At 37.5% G+C, this 26,513-nt stretch overlaps 1 protein-coding gene across 1 annotated transcript; it reads right to left on the reverse strand.

The window, feature by feature from the left end:
- Positions 1–1,796: 1,796 nt before the first annotated feature.
- LOC101736976 (cyclin-dependent kinase 5 activator 1) lies at positions 1,797–26,152 on the reverse strand. The gene is made up of 2 exons (XM_004926235.5): positions 25,415–26,152; positions 1,797–5,880 (listed from the first exon to the last, which is right to left on the reverse strand). The coding sequence occupies exons 1-2, from the start codon at positions 26,111–26,113 to the stop codon at positions 5,500–5,502; spliced, it is 1,080 nt and encodes a 359-aa protein (XP_004926292.2). The 5' UTR covers positions 26,114–26,152; the 3' UTR covers positions 1,797–5,499.
- Positions 26,153–26,513: the final 361 nt, after the last annotated feature.

The raw sequence follows: 26,513 nt of genomic DNA on the forward strand, positions 1-26,513 counted from the left end.
TTCGTTTGTTGTGTCCGGACGCGACATATACCTAAGTATTTTGAAGTAGCTGGTTGGACTAGGCCTTCAGCCCAGTGATGGTCACGGGGAGACCTGAGAGGTTTGAGGCTGGGACGCACGCTGCCGTCATTCTAGCGCGCTGGAACGAGGAGGACGACGCGTCGGCGGCTGCAGACTGCGATTCGGTCCGTGTTGTCATCGTCGCTTTCGTCACCAAACATACTGTGGAAGAGAAACACGATCGGCGGTGTACCGCGTTCCGGCCCGGTAGGCTGGTTCTGACCCACTGAGATATCCCGGAACAACAGCGGCATCGGCCGGGCGGCCTGGTAGGGCCGCCGTACTGCAGAGTCCGCTCTCGTTACTCGTCGACTATCGCCTCGACGATCCATCGGTCGGGCATCCTCGGGGTGGCGCCGCGAGTCTGGTTATAGTGCTGACCGCGGGAACCCCCCTACTCTGACCGGGGTCTGATCCGGGCGGAGATCGAACGTCGTTACAGGGAAGTCGTTTAGTGCAGAAGAGCCCTAAAAACATCCTTGGGCTCGGGTTTCGCAGTCGCGGACCAATCTTACATACACCGCGCTCCCACTAGGCGCGGGAACGTCATACGGGGTTCGGCCCCAGGACCGAAAAAAAAGTCCCTCGGTCACTTTGCAAAACTTTGCAAAACAGATTTGACGTGAAGCAATGCACGGAAGATTAAAAATAGCAATTTTTATTACTTGTATTGGTCAGGTTAATTATACAAAGCACACTGAATGAAAATAATCACAGCACGCACTTATATACAAAAACTAGTTAACAATAATACTGGCTGTCAAACATCAGGCGTAGTCGTCATACGATGTGGAGCTGCGTTTTGTCGTGTGCGAGTACTTGCCTACTAGCTACAATGTATATCAATCAGTCTCTGGTACCCATAACATAGGCAATCCTAATTCAGGTCCCAATGACTGTGCGTGTCTTGTTCCCAGTTAGCAGTTAGTTATATAATAAATAATCCACATAGCATAACATTTCACCGTAGCTGTCAAAAACTCATTTTTTTCCTTACCTATTCGCTAGTAGCTTAGGTTGCTATTCCAGCTACGCCAGGACGGGTAGGTGAATTCACGGGCTCAACCGGAAAGAATTTTCTAACACTAGCCCTAGCAAGAGCAATGCTTCGCAGAATCTACCACCGGATCGGAATCACGACCCTCGGAGAAGATCCGGCGAGAAACTCAATGAGCTGGGTCAAAAACTCCATGTTCCAATGAAATTTCAATTTAACTAGGAATTGGATCTTTCATTTTTCGGGCCGGAGGCCGAACCTCCTACGAGGTTTCCGGGCCTAAGGGGGCGCACGGTATACGTGGGACTCGATGGCTGAAGACAGCAAAGAGGTATGGCGTCAAGGCTTAAAAAATTAAAACAAAACACAACCATCCTGTCTACTTCTGCCCGCAAGCAATGCATTTCTATTTAAAACTGAAGTCTTAATAGAATATAATTCGAGACTTCATCTTCATAATTTAAGGTGAGTGACTGCATTCCCACAGTAATGTGTATGGGATCGAGTAACCACTTAACACGAGCTGGGCCGTGAGGTTGTTCACCCACCTCAACAATGAATTCATTTTTTTGTGTCTCGATTTAAGCAATTACTAGATTACATGGACTGAATAATATCAACATGAACGCCACTGCTATCTTTGATGACAGCCGAAATTTGAAATTGTTTACTATCTAATCAAACCTAAAAATAAATATTATTACTATAACGAAAAGAGGTGCAAAATAAAACACTATTGTATAATACGAAAGTTTTTTTTTAATAATGGGGTATATTTACAATAGATTAATTAACAAACGTGAGTTATGTGAATTAGTAAGAATAGGTACACGACCAATTGATACTTTTCGTTAATTTTGCACATTCATACATCCAAACATCAAGTACTGTAGACACACTATAATATCATTGAAATTCGATATTTCTGTTATATTCCTATTTTATTCTTAGGTACTATATTCAAAGCTTCACTATAAATATTTTAATCACATGGTCATAGATTTAATACATGTTATTGATCGAAAGTAGTTCCCTTTACCATATCAATCAGTGAAACTTAAGTCAAATGTCAAACATAAATCAATAAAATAAGTATCAACAATAAATTTCACGAGTTTTTATCTTTGTATTCCAATAAATAGCCTTTACGAAATAGAATTACAGCTGATAAAATAATTTTAATTTGTTATTTCAATCGCACTGCATTGTTGTTGTGTTAAACATTTGAACACTTGTATATTTTTAATGTAGAATAGAGTATACTTTAATATACACCAAGACATGTAATTACAATCACATTAGTACACGAATAGAGGTACAATGGTCGATCTTATCATCTTTGTGCTTAGTGCGAGTTTTTTTACGCTCTCGACAGCGTAAAAGTTAACTCACATTTGTATGCAGTTGGGACAGTGCCCCTAGCGGCAAACGTAGACAAACGTCCCAACTCCATACAAATAAGAGCTAACTTTTACGCTATCGGGAAGTTAAAAACTCGCACTAAGCACACTTTTCGCTTAAAGCGGTCTCTGTCAGACAATCAACAGATATACAAAAATGCAATTTCCAAGGTAAACTAAATCAGAGGGAGTCTTCAGTGTTAGGCAACGACCCGGTCATGCCCTTGGCATATCTGACGTCCATGAGCGACGTTAATAATTCACTCATTTGCAAGTGGACCGTATGGTCGTCAGTGTACCTATGTACAGTGTCGTACAGTGGCAATACAAAAATGTACTACCTATATTAAATATCCAAAGATAATCCATATACTGACAGACGTGCATACAACACACGATCTATAAATTTGATTTTTATTTCATTGTTGTCTGAATGTACCTAACACGAAATGACGATACCACTAAGACGGATTCGTGAAATTGAATGAATGAATGTAATGTCTTTGGGTATTAAAATCTTGATCATAACAAATGTAACAAGTGTCCGCAACTTTCCAACCTCGATTTTAATTCATCCAGACTTAATGTCTAACTGTAGCATTATTGCGATAGTTTATTAGTTTCATGCATGCGACATGTCTTTGAGAAATTATTTAAAACATATAAAAGACAAAATTCGCTTCGTACATTCTGGATTTTGTGTGAAATAATCGATTTTGATGCTACATAAATTATGATGTGTTTGTGGTAAAAATGTTTACACACCAATATGTCCCGCGGTCGTCTTTAATTAAACTCATAGAAATCGTAATATTATTTAGGTTTTTTCGAATGAATTCATTGATTTCATAATTGGTTGTATTAGAAATTGTTTCTTTCTGACAGTATCTTGCATCTCGGAACTGTCGAACATCGCGTATCAAGGAGGAAAATATTGTGATTATTTAAAATACATCGAAATTCAGCCTATGGTTATTTAATGTGTTTATGCAATTGTTTTGAGAACCATTTTGTTAAAAGTAAATAGTCAAGGACCATGACCAACTGACGGCTAAATACTCCGTACATGTTTCGCGCCTTTTTACATTAAAGCATAAATTACAAAGTTGAGTCGCTCATTGTACCTATCGTTAGTGACTGAATCTAAATACCGGCTGCCATACTGAAAAAAAAAAAAAAAAAAAAAAAAAGAACAGTGACTTTCATCCAAATTATTGGTTCGATCATTTTGATTTGTTTCAAAAGTATCTTGATAGATATTGTAATAAGAACTAGGCGAAATGGCTGTAAAAGCAGTAGGATACATCATTTCACTTCCAGGAATAAGCTTCAATCAGCGCGGGTAAAATAGCACAACAGCGATTATATGTAGATAAAGTTAGATGACAGATTCATTGGTTGAGTCGCTTCAAATTACGCTAATCTTTAAACTTAACATAATCAAAATAATACAACAATAATTTAAGCTAAGCATGAAAAAATAAATACTTAATAACAATAAAACGCAAAGATTCAAGTTTAATCACAGAAGTCTAATTTATTCTAAACAGTTATGAAATGGATCGATTGAGATTCTTTTTATTTCTATTATTAATTAATATGTACGTAACCTACCATTTTTTAGACATTCATTCGACTAAACAATTCAATTATTATTCTTAACTAAGGCACTCGGCGCATTATTACACTGTTCAAACTTTAAATTGTGATCAATGACATTGCTTATGTCATATTTGACATCTTACACTTATTTTATTTTTCAAATTAAAATAAAAGAATTCATTAAATTACGTGGCTGATAATACTAAATTATTAATCATTTATTTAGACTTTATAAAATTAAATAATATATTGCCGTGCAAACATGCAAATCAAACACGTTGTACTGTTAAACCGAGTGCCGTCCACTTTGATTATCTAAGCTATAAGTACTTAATACGGGTAAAATTAAGACTTAAGATGTAATCAATGTTCAATTTTTTACTGTACAAAACGCTTCGTCGTCGTTTATTTTGACTTAATTGTTATAACAACATTCGTTTATAACAAAATCAAAGGTGACGCTCCCGCGCTTACAGCCGTCAACCATACTTACATACGTACACATCGTAGAAGGGTTTACCGGGACACATTTTTAGCGGATTTTAACCGTAATATTGCATCCTCCCGCCTGACAGATATTCGCTAATTATCACCTAACTAAATGGCTTTACTGCCATTTTACTACTTTACGAAACACTTAACTTACTGACTCTTGGACTAAAATGTTGCCTTTGAAGGGGCCGCTTAAAGTAAATATTTCAGACATTTATCTACTTCACGAAAATACACGAAAACGCATGAACTAATTTAACGTGGTAATAAAACCACGGACAGATATAAACTGGTTTGCAATACATAGAAAATTTGTTAGCCGTCTCTGATGGGGTGTGGAGTGGACACTTGGCCTTTTCGCTCGACATATACACTGACAATGACCGTGCTTAAATGGCGGTGACACATAAAAAAGCCAATAAATTGGAATCGCTGTAACCATACGGTGAGATGGACGAAAATTTCTAACATTAAATTTTCAACAAGATGTTTCCGACTAGATTTATCACATTCGTAACATAGGTATTATGATTTTCCCCATTTCTGGCTCCGAACTTTCGTAAAACTTCAGCGTAGCATTGGTCAACCGTTCGATCTCTATTCTTACCTACCTTCTTTCTACGAGATTTATTTCTTGAGCAAACGCATCCTAACACTCGTCAAACTTCGAACACTGTAACACCTTTATTTACTATAATTAACTTCCATAGCCAAACTATTAAAATGGAATGCAAAAGATAAGTCTTTTAAGGAATTAAGTTCGTGATCCGTTTTTCTCGAACGACCACACGAAACCAGACGTCTAATATTTTATTTATACACGATCCAGGCGCCAATCTTACAGTTATGAAGTTATCAGGGAACGGTCGACCAATAGCTGCGAGCCCGACATCAAACGCGACTAGGGCGATCAGTCAAGGCCAACCTCAGAACGGCCACCTCCGTGTGTCAGGCGGCCGTGACGGTGTGAGGGGGTACGGGGGCGGGGTGTGGTGGTGCGGGAGGAGGGCTGTCCACCACGCCGCACGCCTTCAGCTCCGTGAACACTTCCGTGAAGAAACCCGGCTCCGAATTGATCCTCAGCATGTTGAACGATAGCCGATCGACGATTAAGAGGCATCGGTCCCAGAATTTGTCTTTAGAGTCTTCAACTAGGAACGGCTTGAGGGGGTACGAGATCTCGTTGCCCATATAAGAGTAAGAGAGGTAGAGGCAGGTGAGAACGACGGCCTGCAGCTCCTGAGGACGCGCTATCCTTTCTCCGTCCACGAGCTCTCGGACTAGCATGTACACGAACACGACGTTCGCCGGGTTTATGAATGCCACGTCCTGGAAACAGAAATGGTGTACTTATATTATTGTTATCATAGTTAGTAGTAGTCGTCGTGGCCTAAAGGATAAGTCGTCCGGGTGTATTCGTGTCTAGCGATGCAACGGTGTTCGAACCCCGCAGGCGGGTACAAATTTTTGTAATGAAATACGTACTTAAAAATGTTCGCGATTGACTTCCACGGTGATGGAATAGCATCGTGTACTAAAAATCAAAGCCGCACAATTATAATTTGCGTAATTACTGTTGGTAGGATCTCTTATGAGTCCGCACGGGTAGGTACCACCACCCCGCCTATTTTCTTCCGTGAAGCAGTAATGCGTTGAAGGTTGCCTTTGTAAGCCTTTGTAACTATACTGAAACCTTAGAACTCATATTTCAAGGTGGGTTGCGGCATTTACGTTGTAGATGTCTATGGGCTCCAGAAACCACTTAACACCAGTTGGGCTGTGAGTTCGTCCACCCATCTAAGCAACAAAAAATAAATAAATAAAGTAATGGAATTTCCCTGATGGAAGGACCAAATCAACGGAAAACGAAGTGATGGTTGATCATTACATTTTAACTGAAGAGCACAGTGCTTATGGTCGTCTTGCAATTAATGAAAACACAGAAACGCGAAGGTGAAAATGATTCAGTAGTGACGTTTGTATATGAATTGTTCTTTTCAGCCCTAATTCTATGTAAAGCAATATTCGTACAAAGTTTCAACTTAATTAGATAAATTAAGCGCGAATATAACTATTACAAACAGGAGAGTTTTTTGGTATAAAATTTAGAACACACAATAAATAGAGGTTTGGCTATTAATCGCAAAATTATAATTTGCGTAATTACTGGTGGTAGGACCTCTTGTAAGTCCGCACGGGTAGGTACCACCGCCCCGCCTATTTCTGCCGTGAAGCAGTAATGCGTTTCGGTTTGAAGGGTGGGGCAGCCGTTGTGACTATACTGAGACCTTAGAACTATATCTCAAGGTGTGTGGCGCATTTACGTTGTAGATGTCTATGGGCTCCAGTAACCACTTAACACCAGGTGGGCTGTGAAATGGTCCACACATGTAGGCAATAAAAAAAATAAAAAAAACTGATGATATGTAACCTCAAACACCCATAGTGTAACTTCATTATTTTGGAAAGAAAAAATTGTTTAAAATCAAAAACTCCAGGCAAATTATACATAAATATAAAACAAATATAAAAATTATAAATAAATATGTAACATTAAAGAGGCTTTACAAGAGCCTTGACAACGTCAGGGGAAAACGGGTAAAAAAAAAAAAACCTCAAACACCTTAAGCCGCTAAAAGTCTTAAGAACCTTATTTTACTATATACGTAGGTAGTTGCCACAATTTCATTACACGCTCTGCTATCGTGAAATCGTACCTTTCATTCAAGTTCATTTGGAACTGGTATTACAATAAATAAAACAAGCAAAAACATCCACAAAACCCGCCTTCAAAAATGTGTTGTGTTCGTAATAAGAGCACATAAATAGGTCTCACAATAAAGGCGCCGCCCAAAAAATGTTCGAGCTTTGAAACGTTATACGTATTTCTATAAAGCTTTGTTAGAGCTCTTTGATCCTTCGCGAATTAACGTAATTTGAAATAACCTAAATATTTTCCGGCGAACCCCAAATGCCTTTAACAAAATATGTTGGTAGAAATTAATATAATTGAAAATTGTTTTTCACATTCATAACATTTTATTATGGATCCTTTGGGTCCGCGGACAGATGTTTGTGTTCTATCGGGGGCGGCTCGAGACGTATATTCCATCGGAGTGAAATCAGAAATCACAGCAACCAAAATACCTACCTGTACCTGAATGTACCTACACATCTCTATGACTTGAGCCCGCTGCGTTCGTGGACAGTACAATTCAAATTATCATCTTTGATTTGACACATATTAAGTTTTTAACCACGAAATTGCAGCTTATTACGATTATTATCATACAAATGTATTTTTTTTTACAAATATTTTTTATTTATTTTAGTCAAAATATACACTCATGGTATCGACGGATCTCTGCCAGCGCAGTTTTAATTTTTCAATTCTCCTTCTTGAAGAACTCGGGGTGTACGAGAGTCAACAAACTCTTCTAAGGCATTTGGACTGCCTTTTGGGTATTTTTTTAATTTTTATCCTGACTAGAAGAGGTCCAAACTTTGGAAGATGTCAAAGTCTGTCGGTGCAAGGTCTTGTGAGTATAGTGGATGACGCAACCTTCGAATTCTACTTTTATTAAGTTAGAGGCTGTCTGTTGTGTTCTATAAGGCGTCCTATAAGCGTTGTCCTGCTGGAGCACCGGGGACGAGCAGTTAACCAAGGCTGGCCAGAGATTCATGAGCTTCTCCATCATTATGGCCAGTTTCTCACAGTTAACATCCGCAGTAATACTGGTGCCAATTGGTAAACAGCCGTGAAGAATTATATCGACCCAGACAAGTATAACAATTACCATAATTTTTTAGGGTAAATTTCGTTTGAGGCATTGCTTAGGTGCTGAACCAGGCTCTAAGTAACATGATGACCGTTTAAGATTGTGAAAAACAATAGCAAGTGACAATGCGGTTCAAAATCCCTTAATATCTGTGACCATTAAACAACGCAAGGCATACCTTGACGCGTTGTCAGTCAGTGGTAGATTGAGTATCGTCAGATACCACTATGGCTTTTAATTCGGTCGATATTGACTCTAGTTTTTTCGGGCGACCACGGATTTCATTTGTAAGATAAAAATTTCCATATCAAAAGCGTTCAACCCAATAACGAGTCGCGTGTTCGTTTTTAATGTTCACTCCGTATACATTTGTTAGAACTGCACGCGAAATGAATTTCAATATATATATTATAAAGGCATATTTAGACAATTTGTTTTATGTATGAGTTTTAATAATTTATTAAATAACTAGGTGACCCGGGAGACTTCGTAGTGCCTCAATCCATAAATAAAAGACCTAAACTTTTGTATAAAATAAACTTAAAACAAACAAAAAATTGTTATTTTTATTTCATTACGAGCATTTTCATATTTATCTACCTTTTAAACCTTCTCTGGACTTCCACAAATAATTCAAGATCAAAATAAGCCAAATCGGTCCAGCCGTTCTCGAGTTTTAGTGAGACTAACGAACAGCAATTCATTTTTATATATATAGATAAGGGGCTTATAATTATATAGAACTTGAGCCGCCTTTTCTTGAACACCGTCAAGCCTAGATCGATTCTACGCAGGTATTGTGGATAAGATCACATAGATGTCCTCGCTCCATAAAAAATGGTCCATTTACCATTTTAAGCTTTTGAGAAAAAAAACCTGTCGTTACTACAAAATTGTAGTGTATGACAACTGCTTTATATTAATTTAAAATAAGAAACCGATTTTTTTAAATTTATGTTTTAGTCTTTAGCAGCAATCGATCTTGGTACATTTAAATGAACTAGAAGTCCCGCAGTAGTCGAAATTGGACTATAATTAATTGGAATTGTAAGTTTGTACACTATTATGGTTGTATTTTATACTTCTATAATCAAAAATATCGCCAAAGCTACACTATTAAAAAATATTAATAAAGACAAACAATATCTAATAATCTATTCTCAGTTTGACCACAGACAAGACAAAGTTTGACAATAAATAGTGCATGCGTGTGTACGTCAAACACATGGTATTTAGTGTGTGTAATGTTTTCTTTACTGATTTAATGTATCTTTTATGCATTAATTTAAAAAAATATTACCATTGTGCACTTCTTCTCTGTATTCTCTATAAGTGTGGAAAATTTCATACTCCTCCGTCCGCGCAATTTTCGCAAAAAGGGATACAAATTTTTAGTTTTTGCTTCACGTATAAATATATAGCTTTAATATAAAATCTAATAAAAATAGCTAACATTAATTAAGCAAAATTCCCCGAGCTGAAATCTTTTGTTTTAACCTCCGCATATTTCCACTCCCTTCCGAACTACACTTCAAATAAAGAGGGGTCTGTCTCGCTCTCGGCGCGTTCCCCTTCTCGTAAGGCGCCAACAATATTATGACGCAAAAAATCGCAGCAATTGTCTACAGGATGATGTCTAAGCAAATATGTTTGAGTCACAATATCCAATTTTTAATTTTTTGAACGTTAAAAACATTGCAATCACACACAAAATTGGTAATTGGCTGATCATATTATGAGTTTCCATATAACTACCATTGACTTGTATAAAATCGATAATAAATGATTACGGGATCTCGACTTGTTTAAAATACGATCTTATATGATATTTTTGTAAATGAACATCGCGCAGACCTGGTTTACAGTTTTGGGTATAAAATTTGCTATTCGATCTTAGCGATTAAGTTTTGTTAACACAAGAAGACCTTATGTCCTATGGCGATTATCGTTCGCTTGTAAGTTTGATAAATGGCTCTAAACGTTCAAATCTTTCCCTCAAACGTAACAATAATAATATAATATATTAACACAACGTATTTTATAACAATCTTGTTATCAGCGTAGGTTCTATGAATTAAAAAAAAAGATATCCTTTTAGTATATTCATGCGTAATTTATATTCCAAAGTTCTTCCTCCACTATCTGTTTTACGTACCTACAAATATCGTCCCTATTCGAAGATAAATTCCTTCACTAGAAAATGCTTTCAGGCATATTGCGTACAGGATTCTTATCGTAAACAACAATATTTCAACTTCCCGAAATGTGTCTGGAATTACATTAAATACTTTCGAATCTGTGCATCCCAAAACTTGATACAAACATTTTATTATAAACTATATGGTAGAGTGAAACATAATGATTATAAATAACATTGCATAAATGCATTTTGGCAGACTTTAATGAAGAATTAAATTATTTTTTGTCAATACAAGTGTATTGTACAAATATTATGTGTGAAAATCAACAATAAAGAACATTAGAAAAATAGTTTTTATTAAGAAGCTAATTTCAAACGAAAATTCGTTCACTCACTACACGGCCACGGCACTTTAACGGAAGGCAGCGGCTTGGCTCTGCCCCTGGCATTGCTGAAGTCCATGGGCGACGGTAACCACTCACCATCAGGTGGGCCGTATGCTCGTCTGCCTACAAGGGCAATAAAAAAAACACGAATTCTGTATTTCGAGAACTTGACGCTTCGAACCTAACGGATTCGGGCACGACAATGACTTGACAATATTTAATACGCGAACTGCAATGTTATCATCGTTCGAAATCAACATTCTGTTCAGCGCGACCTCGCGAATTATCGGAACAGACTCCAGAGATTCCGAAATGCTTCAAGTCACGCGCGTTTACGGCGACGACGAGGCGACGCCACCGGTCGTTTTATCGATTTTCTTCGCCACTACACGTCTCCGTCCTCCATTACGTACCTATTGAATGTGGACAGCTAAAAAAAGACATTAATTTGAAAAAACCAGGTCAAGGTATTATTACTCGAACGAAGATTCTGTGAGTAAAAACGCAATATTTCCTATCCGTCTACTTTATTAATGACGTTTTTAAATATTTACTATTTTTATTACGATGTAACCAGCCGCTATCGAGCGTAAGATTTAAGTTTCCAAATCTCAAATACTTGAAACAGTCTCAAAATATGACGCAGAGTTAGACGAGATGATGGGTCCCTACCCACAATACCTCCTACGATTATTAAAACAATTTAATACAACATACGCAATCAAAATTTACGTGATAGTTAAAACAAGAATGCACAGAGATGACTAGCTCGGTGGTGTAATGGCTAGCTTCCCTGAATATCGCGCCAAGGGTCGTGGGTTCGATTTCCACTTCGAGTAAACATTCGGATGATGGTAATGTTTGTCTGTTTTTACTCTGGGTATATATTATCTATATTTATGCATATTTAAACGTATTTAAGTATGTCTATCAGTGAGGAAATCCTTTTGTAGGGCCAGATAACCGTGTTAAAAAATGGGTGCGGTACGTTTTGTTCACTATACGTATCTGTAATGGTTGTAGTACGTGAAAGTTCCCCCAGGATTAGGGAAATTCGGAACGACAGGGGCCTTACCCTACCTAACATTTGTAAACAATAAATCGTACATTGACTTTGCATTACTACGTCAAACGTCATATATAACAAGAAAATATCAAACGGTTCGAAACGACCTGAAAATTTTAATTGGAAATTTTGTTTTAGGAGTCGTCTTGAACTGAAGCATGAGACTCCAATGTATTCGTATCGAGCGATGTGACCATGCCGAGCTTCAAATGACACAACAAGATACCAATTTCTTGAACGAAATACGTGCTTATATATGCGGTAGGCAGCGGCTTGGCTCTGCCCCCCGTATTGCTGAAGTCCATGGGCGACGGTAACCATTCACCATCAGGTGGGCCGTATGTAGGCCGTCTGCCTACATGGGCAATAAATACCTAGTCAGGTCATAAATTCTGTCACATGTTTAATGTAAAATAATTGAAACAAGTTTATTCATTATGTAACCATTCATATACCAAAATGAACTTAACGAAACATAAATTCTTATGACACTAAAGTTTATTCAAAATGACCTCCGTGATTTTGAATTCAGGCCTTCAATCTGTGCGGCCAGTCGTCTATCGCAGCACGAACGAGGTCCATGTCAATATTGGCGGCTGCCTTAATCAAGGATGTCTTGAGTGACTCCAAATTGGGATGAGGCTTTGAGCACGCCTTTTCCTCCAAGTGTTGCCATATCTTTTAATCTAACGGATTCAAATCTGGACTGGAGGAGGGCCAGTCTTCGTGCCGGATGAAGTCGATTTCACGCGCCGCCAGCCAGTCTTGTGTGCTCTTCGCTCTATGAGCTGGCGCCGAATCTTGTTGGAATACCCAGTCCTGTTATTGAACATGGTATGAGAAACAGGTTCCACAAGGTTCGTCAGGACTGTATTTTGATACACAACTGCATTCATTTTTACACCTTTCTCACAAAAATGTACCTCTGTTAAGCCCCAATAAGAAACTCTCAACCATACCATGAGCGAGGATGGAAAATGACCTCGTTGGACACGCGGAATACGGTTGCTCGCTTCTTCACTACTGTGTGCGTACACCTTATCATTTTGTTTGTTGTAGCTCTCTTCTACGGTAAAAATTTTTTCATCCGAAAAAAGAATTTCCCGATATTTTTTTCCCGCGTACCGCTTCAACAAAGCGCGGCATCTCTTCAGTCTCAGGTCCATTAGAAGAGCATTCAAACGATGTCCTGTTTTTCTTCGATATGCCCGAAGCCCTAAGTCTTCATTTAACACCCTTTTCACCGTGGTTCTGCTTAACCCCATCTGGAGGGCCAACAGTTTCTGCTTACGTTTGGGATTTCTTTGAATTCGCGCCTTCACAGCTTTTATCACTGCTGGAGTCCTAAACAGACCGAGGGCGACCACTTCTTGACCTGTCATCTACACTAGAGTCTTCATTGTATCGTTTGATGGTACGATAAACGAATCTTTTGGTTATATTCAAAGGACAATGCCCATTTTCTATGGGCGTTTGGGCCCCTAAAAAAAGTTGTCCTGTCATGATGGTTTTAACTTAATTTGATAGACAAAGAAATATCGTTTCATATTCAGAAAACGATTTTTATATTCTCACCCAGGTTTAAGAGAAATCTGTTTTTTTCTGCAGCTAAAATTAAGTTGTTAATTGTTTTCTTCGAAATCAATAATCGCTCTCATAATTATTTACAGTATTAAATAAGTTAATTGTGATTAATGTTGCTAGAAATAAGCCCTTACGTACATTTTATTATTATTATATCCTCTTAATAATAATAAAATGAAATGAAAATCCGGAAGCCGGCAACGATATTGTTGTTGTTGTTTTTAAATTCACCAATAAGCAGGCAAAGAGCGTAGCCTATACAGCCTAGTCTGTCGAAGTTATATATTTTTTATGTCAATAAAAAGCCGGTGTATCTCTTTTTATTGCTTTTTGGGAGTTTTGACGTCAACTCGACGAATACCACATTGACTGAGCTTGAGTTTACACAGACCTTTTATACACAATATTACAAATACAAATATTACAAATTACACAATAAACTATTAAAAAAACATTAAAATAAAAATTCAAGTGACGCTTCACTCGGGTTGCTGCCAAAACTCTCTGATCATATATAATAAGAATAGAGTAATGGTAGGCCATTGATATTTTTACTAATGGAATCATTAATATCTAAAAATATTAAATAATTCATGGTTTTAAGTATAATTATTATTACAATATATAAATATTGAATTGAACAAAAATAAACTAAGAATCCTGTGAATTATAAGCATTAGCTTTTTTTTTTTTTATTTGTTGTTCAAGTCACAAACAACTCTTTCGTTTGACAGCATATAGGTTTGCTATAAGGCTGTATGGGCTAAGCCCTTTGCCTATTGGCGAATTTAAAAACTATGGCATGGACAGTTTTGGGATGTTAAGTAATTTATTTTTTTGGAAAACAATGCCAGGGTGAAAGAAATGTTGATACATAAACTAAACAACGTGAAAAAATAAGGCATAGTTTTTCAAGTACAAATAGTTTTGACATAAAGTTGGCCCACTTTTGGGCATTGTCCTTTTTCAGTATGTTAAAAATTTGAATTGGCGCGTAACCGCAACGATGCAACGCAATAACTGCAACACGGTCTTCTTTAAGCGTCCACTCCATATTTAAAAATGAGTAAAATTCTAAAAGTATACATTTTTATTTTCATGAACAATTCGAAATTCGAATTCAATAAACTTTTTTGTGGCCAGCATTCTAAAAGAAAAGTTTTTACTGTGTGACAATACTTATGACCTGACTAGTTATATATATAAAATATAATTATAAATAAAAAAATTTTTTTTTTTTTTCATTGTCTACAGTGAGAGCCCAATGTCTCAGTAGTACAGTAAAACGACTGTTCCACCCACCAAATCAGAACTACATTACTGCAGCAATGACCAGGGTGATGGAATCTAATCGTACCCTCATTATGCGGAAATAAAAATTATGGGTTATGGTCTTTGTTAAACGTCATTATTTGTCGACACGACATAATGTTTTTTTTTTGTTGCTTAGATGCGTGGACGAGCTCACAGCCCCCTGATGTTAAGTGGTTACTGGAGCCCATAGACATCTACAACGTAAATGCGCCACCCACCTCGAGATATAAGTTCTAAGGTCTCAGTATAGTTACAACAAAATTGTAGTGTATGACAACTGCTTTATATTAATTTAAAATAAGAAACCGATTTTTTTAAATTTATGTTTTAGTCTTTAGCAGCAATCGATCTTGGTACATTTAAATGAACTAGAAGTCCCGCAGTAGTCGAAATTGGACTATAATTAATTGGAATTGTAAGTTTGTACACTATTATGGTTGTATTTTATACTTCTATAATCAAAAATATCGCCAAAGCTACACTATTAAAAAATATTAATAAAGACAAACAATATCTAATAATCTATTCTCAGTTTGACCACAGACAAGACAAAGTTTGACAATAAATAGTGCATGCGTGTGTACGTCAAACACATGGTATTTAGTGTGTGTAATGTTTTCTTTACTGATTTAATGTATCTTTTATGCATTAATTTAAAAAAATATTACCATTGTGCACTTCTTCTCTGTATTCTCTATAAGTGTGGAAAATTTCATACTCCTCCGTCCGCGCAATTTTCGCAAAAAGGGATACAAATTTTTAGTTTTTGCTTCACGTATAAATATATAGCTTTAATATAAAATCTAATAAAAATAGCTAACATTAATTAAGCAAAATTCCCCGAGCTGAAATCTTTTGTTTTAACCTCCGCATATTTCCACTCCCTTCCGAACTACACTTCAAATAAAGAGGGGTCTGTCTCGCTCTCGGCGCGTTCCCCTTCTCGTAAGGCGCCAACAATATTATGACGCAAAAAATCGCAGCAATTGTCTACAGGATGATGTCTAAGCAAATATGTTTGAGTCACAATATCCAATTTTTAATTTTTTGAACGTTAAAAACATTGCAATCACACACAAAATTGGTAATTGGCTGATCATATTATGAGTTTCCATATAACTACCATTGACTTGTATAAAATCGATAATAAATGATTACGGGATCTCGACTTGTTTAAAATACGATCTTATATGATATTTTTGTAAATGAACATCGCGCAGACCTGGTTTACAGTTTTGGGTATAAAATTTGCTATTCGATCTTAGCGATTAAGTTTTGTTAACACAAGAAGACCTTATGTCCTATGGCGATTATCGTTCGCTTGTAAGTTTGATAAATGGCTCTAAACGTTCAAATCTTTCCCTCAAACGTAACAATAATAATATAATATATTAACACAACGTATTTTATAACAATCTTGTTATCAGCGTAGGTTCTATGAATTAAAAAAAAAGATATCCTTTTAGTATATTCATGCGTAATTTATATTCCAAAGTTCTTCCTCCACTATCTGTTTTACGTACCTACAAATATCGTCCCTATTCGAAGATAAATTCCTTCACTAGAAAATGCTTTCAGGCATATTGCGTACAGGATTCTTATCGTAAACAACAATATTTCAACTTCCCGAAATGTGTCTGGAATTACATTAAATACTTTCGAATCTGTGCATCCCAAAACTTGATACAAACATTTTATTATAAACTATATGGTAGAGTGAAACATAATGATTATAAATAACATTGCATAAATGCATTTTGGCAGACTTTAATGAAGAATTAAATTATTTTTTGTCAATACAAGTGTATTGTACAAATATTATGTGTGAAAATCAACAATAAAGAACATTAGAAAAATAGTTTTTATTAAGAAGCTAATTTCAAACGAAAATTCGTTCACTCACTACACGGCCACGGCACTTTAACGGAAGGCAGCGGCTTGGCTCTGCCCCTGGCATTGCTGAAGTCCATGGGCGACGGTAACCACTCACCATCAGGTGGGCCGTATGCTCGTCTGCCTACAAGGGCAATAAAAAAAACACGAATTCTGTATTTCGAGAACTTGACGCTTCGAACCTAACGGATTCGGGCACGACAATGACTTGACAATATTTAATACGCGAACTGCAATGTTATCATCGTTCGAAATCAACATTCTGTTCAGCGCGACCTCGCGAATTATCGGAACAGACTCCAGAGATTCCGAAATGCTTCAAGTCACGCGCGTTTACGGCGACGACGAGGCGACGCCACCGGTCGTTTTATCGATTTTCTTCGCCACTACACGTCTCCGTCCTCCATTACGTACCTATTGAATGTGGACAGCTAAAAAAAGACATTAATTTGAAAAAACCAGGTCAAGGTATTATTACTCGAACGAAGATTCTGTGAGTAAAAACGCAATATTTCCTATCCGTCTACTTTATTAATGACGTTTTTAAATATTTACTATTTTTATTACGATGTAACCAGCCGCTATCGAGCGTAAGATTTAAGTTTCCAAATCTCAAATACTTGAAACAGTCTCAAAATATGACGCAGAGTTAGACGAGATGATGGGTCCCTACCCACAATACCTCCTACGATTATTAAAACAATTTAATACAACATACGCAATCAAAATTTACGTGATAGTTAAAACAAGAATGCACAGAGATGACTAGCTCGGTGGTGTAATGGCTAGCTTCCCTGAATATCGCGCCAAGGGTCGTGGGTTCGATTTCCACTTCGAGTAAACATTCGGATGATGGTAATGTTTGTCTGTTTTTACTCTGGGTATATATTATCTATATTTATGCATATTTAAACGTATTTAAGTATGTCTATCAGTGAGGAAATCCTTTTGTAGGGCCAGATAACCGTGTTAAAAAATGGGTGCGGTACGTTTTGTTCACTATACGTATCTGTAATGGTTGTAGTACGTGAAAGTTCCCCCAGGATTAGGGAAATTCGGAACGACAGGGGCCTTACCCTACCTAACATTTGTAAACAATAAATCGTACATTGACTTTGCATTACTACGTCAAACGTCATATATAACAAGAAAATATCAAACGGTTCGAAACGACCTGAAAATTTTAATTGGAAATTTTGTTTTAGGAGTCGTCTTGAACTGAAGCATGAGACTCCAATGTATTCGTATCGAGCGATGTGACCATGCCGAGCTTCAAATGACACAACAAGATACCAATTTCTTGAACGAAATACGTGCTTATATATGCGGTAGGCAGCGGCTTGGCTCTGCCCCCCGTATTGCTGAAGTCCATGAGCGACGGTAACCATTCACCATCAGGTGGGCCGTATGTAGGCCGTCTGCCTACATGGGCAATAAATACCTAGTCAGGTCATAAATTCTGTCACATGTTTAATGTAAAATAATTGAAACAAGTTTATTCATTATGTAACCATTCATATACCAAAATGAACTTAACGAAACATAAATTCTTATGACACTAAAGTTTATTCAAAATGACCTCCGTGATTTTGAATTCAGGCCTTCAATCTGTGCGGCCAGTCGTCTATCGCAGCACGAACGAGGTCCATGTCAATATTGGCGGCTGCCTTAATCAAGGATGTCTTGAGTGACTCCAAATTGGGATGAGGCTTTGAGCACGCCTTTTCCTCCAAGTGTTGCCATATCTTTTAATCTAACGGATTCAAATCTGGACTGGAGGAGGGCCAGTCTTCGTGCCGGATGAAGTCGATTTCACGCGCCGCCAGCCAGTCTTGTGTGCTCTTCGCTCTATGAGCTGGCGCCGAATCTTGTTGGAATACCCAGTCCTGTTATTGAACATGGTATGAGAAACAGGTTCCACAAGGTTCGTCAGGACTGTATTTTGATACACAACTGCATTCATTTTTACACCTTTCTCACAAAAATGTACCTCTGTTAAGCCCCAATAAGAAACTCTCAACCATACCATGAGCGAGGATGGAAAATGACCTCGTTGGACACGCGGAATACGGTTGCTCGCTTCTTCACTACTGTGTGCGTACACCTTATCATTTTGTTTGTTGTAGCTCTCTTCTACGGTAAAAATTTTTTCATCCGAAAAAAGAATTTCCCGATATTTTTTTCCCGCGTACCGCTTCAACAAAGCGCGGCATCTCTTCAGTCTCAGGTCCATTAGAAGAGCATTCAAACGATGTCCTGTTTTTCTTCGATATGCCCGAAGCCCTAAGTCTTCATTTAACACCCTTTTCACCGTGGTTCTGCTTAACCCCATCTGGAGGGCCAACAGTTTCTGCTTACGTTTGGGATTTCTTTGAATTCGCGCCTTCACAGCTTTTATCACTGCTGGAGTCCTAAACAGACCGAGGGCGACCACTTCTTGACCTGTCATCTACACTAGAGTCTTCATTGTATCGTTTGATGGTACGATAAACGAATCTTTTGGTTATATTCAAAGGACAATGCCCATTTTCTATGGGCGTTTGGGCCCCTAAAAAAAGTTGTCCTGTCATGATGGTTTTAACTTAATTTGATAGACAAAGAAATATCGTTTCATATTCAGAAAACGATTTTTATATTCTCACCCAGGTTTAAGAGAAATCTGTTTTTTTCTGCAGCTAAAATTAAGTTGTTAATTGTTTTCTTCGAAATCAATAATCGCTCTCATAATTATTTACAGTATTAAATAAGTTAATTGTGATTAATGTTGCTAGAAATAAGCCCTTACGTACATTTTATTATTATTATATCCTCTTAATAATAATAAAATGAAATGAAAATCCGGAAGCCGGCAACGATATTGTTGTTGTTGTTTTTAAATTCACCAATAAGCAGGCAAAGAGCGTAGCCTATACAGCCTAGTCTGTCGAAGTTATATATTTTTTATGTCAATAAAAAGCCGGTGTATCTCTTTTTATTGCTTTTTGGGAGTTTTGACGTCAACTCGACGAATACCACATTGACTGAGCTTGAGTTTACACAGACCTTTTATACACAATATTACAAATACAAATATTACAAATTACACAATAAACTATTAAAAAAACATTAAAATAAAAATTCAAGTGACGCTTCACTCGGGTTGCTGCCAAAACTCTCTGATCATATATAATAAGAATAGAGTAATGGTAGGCCATTGATATTTTTACTAATGGAATCATTAATATCTAAAAATATTAAATAATTCATGGTTTTAAGTATAATTATTATTACAATATATAAATATTGAATTGAACAAAAATAAACTAAGAATCCTGTGAATTATAAGCATTAGCTTTTTTTTTTTTTATTTGTTGTTCAAGTCACAAACAACTCTTTCGTTTGACAGCATATAGGTTTGCTATAAGGCTGTATGGGCTAAGCCCTTTGCCTATTGGCGAATTTAAAAACTATGGCATGGACAGTTTTGGGATGTTAAGTAATTTATTTTTTTGGAAAACAATGCCAGGGTGAAAGAAATGTTGATACATAAACTAAACAACGTGAAAAAATAAGGCATAGTTTTTCAAGTACAAATAGTTTTGACATAAAGTTGGCCCACTTTTGGGCATTGTCCTTTTTCAGTATGTTAAAAATTTGAATTGGCGCGTAACCGCAACGATGCAACGCAATAACTGCAACACGGTCTTCTTTAAGCGTCCACTCCATATTTAAAAATGAGTAAAATTCTAAAAGTATACATTTTTATTTTCATGAACAATTCGAAATTCGAATTCAATAAACTTTTTTGTGGCCAGCATTCTAAAAGAAAAGTTTTTACTGTGTGACAATACTTATGACCTGACTAGTTATATATATAAAATATAATTATAAATAAAAAAATTTTTTTTTTTTTTCATTGTCTACAGTGAGAGCCCAATGTCTCAGTAGTACAGTAAAACGATGAATTAAAGGCGATACTGGAAGCTGACGAAATTCAATCTACCACTGAGTTAGCAGTAGCTTCCAATGTTAGTATCAAAATCATATTGGTCCATTTTCGTCAAATTATCACGATAAAAAACTTGGTAAGTGGGTGCCGCACGAATTGAAAGATCGCCATCGCAACGATCGCGTTAAAGTATGCCTTGCGTTGCATAACAGACACAGAAACTAAGGGAAAGCAAGCTTGGAAGCACATTTTCAATTGTGATGCAAAATGTATTGTATTTGATAACACGCTGACTGCCATGTAGTTCAACGGTGACCTGTGTCGCACTGAAGTAATTATGTCGATTTCTGTCTTCGATCTTCTGACTAAGGCGCCGGAATATCTAGTAGATTCTAGGAAAAACGAATCCGAAGATACTAAGAATGAATCTATATTCGATATTTAATAGCCAAAAGACAATCAAAATGCCTTAAAAGAGTTTATCGACTGACGTACACCTGAATTCTTCAAGAAGTTCATTGAAAAATTAACACTGCGCTAGCAGAGATTTATCTGCATTGAGAGAAATCAAAAAATATTTATAAAAGTGAAATGACTTTATGTGACCAAGCGGCTATTTCGGTGGTCAATAATATTATAATGTATTGGTTAAAGCAAATTTCAAAAGACGAATAAAGTTAAAAAGGCAAGTAAGCTTCTCGCGGCTTGAGACGGAGCGTTGAATTTTATATGAAGGCTTTTACGCAAATTGAAGGGCCGGCGATTTAGGTACTTGTGGGATGAGCCTTTAGTGGATCTGACTTAGGCATGCATACCAATGATTATATCCAACATCAAATATGAGTATGGAGCACTCTATTGCGTAAGGCCATTTTTTTATTGCTTAGATGGGTGGACCAGCTCACAGTCCACCTGGTGTTAAGTAGTTACTGGAGCCCATTGACATCTACAACGTAAATGATCTACCCACCTTAAGATTTAAATTCTAAGGTCTCAGTATACAACGGCTGCCCCACCCTTCATGGCAGAAACAGGCGAGGTGGTGGTACCTGCCCGCGCGGACTCACAAGAGATCCTACCAACAGTACTACATGCGGCTTTATAGACTTATCCAACAAACGTAACCTCTTTTTAAATTATAAGTGATCGTGGTGGAAATCACCCATGCTAACTGGTTCTACAATCCGTAGAGGCATGAGGTATTTTTTTATATGTTTTTCTTGAAACTAACACAGCACTCTCACCATTTTACTGTAGGCCATGACCGTGGACGGTGACCATCTTCCAGCATCTGTGTACACGCTGACTAATGCAACAGTAAAACAAATGAAAGTTTACTCGACAATTTTAAATAAACGCCGGCGACAAATAGCGTAATGAAAATTTTCTCGATTTTGAAATTTAATATAATATAAATAGAACTTATAGTATGTTTCTAACACACTTTTACTAGCTTGACTCATCCAGCTATCTGTGTGTAATGAATTTTTCATCGTATTTGACCAAAAAATTTCACGAATCAAGAGTACCGATGGCAAAACAATAATTCTACCAATTTGATCAGCTTAAAAGAAAAAAGATGCTGTTTAGGCGTAGCTATATATTTTTTGTTTTAAACTACGTATGTACAGGACCTATATTAATTGTTTTGACAGTGATATTTGGAAAAAGAAAAACTTCCGATTTATTTTGATAATACTAAAGCTTCTCAATCTATGTGGAGAGTATTAAACGGTAGGCAGTGGCTTGGCTCTGCCCCTGGCATTGCTGACGTCAATGAGCAACGGTAACCACTTATGGCCGTATGCTGGTCTGCATATACGGCAACAAAAAAATCTATTGCTGTTTGTTTTGCTTATTTATAAATAGACTAGCTGACCCGGCCAACTTCGAAGTGCCTCAATCGATAAATAAAAAACCTAAGCTTTTGTATAATATAAACTTAAAACAAACAAAAGGAATCCGTCCGACATCAAAGAAAAAGCAAAATTGTTATTTTTATTTAATTCCGATCATTTTCATATTTATCTACCTTTTAAACCTTCTCTGGACTTCCACAAATAATTCAAGACTAAAATTAGCCAAATCGGTTCAGCCTTTCTCGAGTTTTAGCGAGACTAACGAACAGCAATTCATTTTTATATATAGAGATAGAAGATAGATAAATGCGAGATTATGTTGTAGAAGAACTAAATACGTCTAAAACACGCAAATGCCTTTTGAGACATCTCGAAGTAAGGCAGGCCCGGTCTTCAAACCGGAACGCCTGACATGTCGCGGCAGATATAGCTTTTTTCTTGGCCAGGCTTCGAATGTCCTGCTAGGTTATCGATATGTGGAACTGGTCGATGGTGGTAAACGAATGAAGTGTTTACCTGCCATAGATGCGGGCTTATAATATTTTCTAATAATAATTCTTATATATTAATACGTGAAGGAAAAACTTTGTACCCTTTTTTACGAAAATTGCGCGGACGGAGGAGTATGAAATTTCCCACACTTATAGAGAATATAGAGAAGGAGTGCAGAATGTTAATTTTTTTTTAATTATGCCTTAAATATACGTTAAATCAATAAAAAAAACATTACACACACTACCTTGTAATAATTAATTCTTCTATATAATTCTTATACCAATAATAATTCTTAATATCCTTTATCGTCAGTCATGTTCAAGTATTAAATACGTCATGTCCTTAGAAAAATTGATTTAGGGCTTGCTAGGATTCAACATCGGAATAGTCGCATCGCCTGCTATGAGTAAATCGGGATTCTTATGCTTTAGGCCACGATCCTGTGAAATGCTTTTTCTGTTATGTGTTTAGTTTCCCTACCAACTCGTTGGTAGTCTAAAGGACTATTCTACTTCGCGTGGACCGGAGTTGGTGTGTGTGTGTGTGTTTGTTTTTTCCCTACCTATTCGTTGGTAGTCTATGAGGCTATTACAGCGACGCCCTGATGTGTAGGTGAGCTCAGAGGCTCAACCTGAGAGAATTTGCTAACACTAGACCTAGCAAGAGCAGTGCTTCGCTGAATCTACCACCGGATCTGAATCGCGTCCCACTGAGAAGATCCGGCGAGAAACTGTGAGTGGGCTGTGGTGTGCTCTATGTATTGGTTGAATGGAAAATTTAACATGAGCTAATCTTATTTTAATTTCTTCGTAACTATGCTGCTATCTCAAGCTGCAGCGAAGAATAAACGAGTAATAATTATTACGTAATTTTAAACTGTTATTAATATACTAATTAGTGATTGTATCATTTGGAATAAACAATAAAACATACTTTGTCATGTATGTTCAAATAAGTACGCGCTTAAAGAGGTTGGTCTCAACAAGTACTGTGGTTATCTTTAGTAAATACTCTTTTGTTTATGTTGATGTTTCAAATAAAATAGAAACGGAATTTTACTATTAATTAATATTTGACTGAGCTGAACAGGTGCATTATTGATAAAGTTTTGAGATTAAAGCGTTGAAAAATTAGGAGAGGCATTAAGAGGGAAAGGGATAGTGCGTCTATCTGTCCTTTTCCCACAAAACAAGAGTTCGCGTGTGAGCCAGAGGTCACTGCTGTCTATTCACTAATCACTCTGTTTTAATGATTTTAAAACAATGTCTACTCTACATTTTTAGTAGATTTTAGTTTGATGTCCATCTTAGAATATAATTTTTAAAAATCAGTCAACACGTGGCTTGATTCTATAAGTTAAAATATTTTATTTTTATATGAAAAGCAGCCTTAACATTACTTTAAGACATTCAACCGACAATTACGCGCCTTTTCCGTAATAGTACTTTAAAATGAAAGAACAAAGCACGATTCGTATCGCGTTGATTACACGAATACATATTTCGGCAGCACGAAGCCCGGTCCATAAACATTAAACAAGGACATTTTATGGCTTCTGCTTCCATAATGACTGCTAAGCCACAACGATTTTGTGTGTTATTAATTTTAATCGACCATTACGTGCGAAACTAAATTCGTCGGGACATTACTGCTTCGCAATATAAAGAAGGTCCTGCTTTACTTGCAAATATTATGGCAACACTAACGAAAGCAATTCATTGAAGATCATTTTTCTATACTCTTCGTATATACTGTGTTACTTATAATATTTTGTATGTTGTATTTGTTATTTTAGCTGTTCTACACACACTCATCACTTTTAATTATTATTCTCATAATCCTCTCGCAGGTTTGCTGGAAGAGATTTCTTAAAGAAATAAGCAGTGCCTTTGTACATAATTTTCCTGTTACTCTGTACTATGTCTTCTTTTTTGTGTGTACATAAATAAATAAATAACAATAATAAGAAAGCTTCGTAATTAATTAGTGATTAATTAATCTGGTTATGAATTCGTTGACCAATCAGCTTTATTTACGAAATGAATGAATGAATGAATGAATGAAAATTATTTATTGCACAAATATTGTACAAAGGCGAACTTAAGGCCATGCAGACATTCTCTTCCAGTTAACCCTCGTTGATGAAGAGCAAGACTCAGAAAGTGCGTAGCTGTGGTAAAGTTAATACATGGCGATAATTTAAAGAGTTACAGTAGACATGAGTAAAATGAATACCTACTAGGTTATAAATTACATTGCCAAAACAAATACATACATACAGATATATACAAAGATACATAGATAAGAAATACATATAAAATAAATTATATAAACCACAACATACTACAAAACAATCAAGCTATCTGTGTTTTGAAAAAGAGATCATGTACGAAATGATAGTCACGGCTGCAAATATTACCTGCCAGCCCTGTAAAAGCAGAGAGCGATCGACGGTTCGCAGCCACATGACCGCGTCGCCGGCTTGGAAGTCACGCAAGCGATGGCACCGCGCATGCAAGAACGTGCCGAGGCATTTGAGCAGCTCTGAGGTCGAGGCCTGGATTATGGTCTTCCGCGGTGCGACCACAGGCCCCACCGTCGTAGCTGGCAGCTTCTCCGCGTAGCACACATTGTTGTTGAGTGCGTTAGCTCGCACCACCTCAGCTGGAGGCGGCGGTAGGGGCGCAGGCACCGGCCGCGGGTATCCCCCCTGCACGCTAACATTCTTGTTGCGATCGAGCGGCGCATTGTCCGTCAGCGGCGCGCGGAATGTCGTCACGCTCTTGCTCTTCGATTCTAGCTTCTTCTTGTTATTGTTCGCTGTCGAGAACCTCTTCCATGATAAAGCGTTTATGAACAGAGAATGCTTCTTGAGATTCTTTTCGAGGGCCGTCTTCTCGGATATGATTTTGGCAGCATCGTCGAGAGTGGCGCGTCGCTCGTCCCGCGGCAGCTCGCGGTTCTCCCTGTTCTTGGCGTTGTTCAGACGCTCGTAGGAGTAGGCGAGGGCGGCGCGATCGGGTTGGGGCGCGGCGGCGGGCGGTCGCCGCTCGCGCGGACTGAAGCTCAGCACGGTGCCCATGAGGCCCGCGCGCATGCAGCCGCTAAGTCCCCGCATGCATCACGTTCGCGACCGGCGGCGGCGAGGGCCTGTGTGGGCTCGATAGGGCGACGCCGACGCGGTGCGGTCCGACCGTCGGGACGCTATCGACCGCTGCGCGCGCACCCAGCTGACGCGACCCGAGCCCCGCCCGCTCCGGTAAACAAACCTGACTCTTACTACCTCCTCCGCATTAAGCCACTGTATTACTAATCTAATATTAATTCCAATCAAAACTCTCCACCTCGAGACGTCGGTCAATCTATCGACATAACAAGATTATTGGATAAATTATGAGTGAACGTAATGAGTGCCAGCATCATGATTAGATCAGATAAAGAACCACATTGATAACCACTGAAAACTTTATAACTGCCAAAAAACATGTCTTTTAGCTTTTACCTGGTATTTTCGTCTT

Source organism: Bombyx mori, chromosome 3 (assembly GCF_030269925.1).
Source record: "Bombyx mori chromosome 3, ASM3026992v2".
NCBI lineage: Eukaryota > Metazoa > Arthropoda > Insecta > Lepidoptera > Bombycidae > Bombyx > Bombyx mori.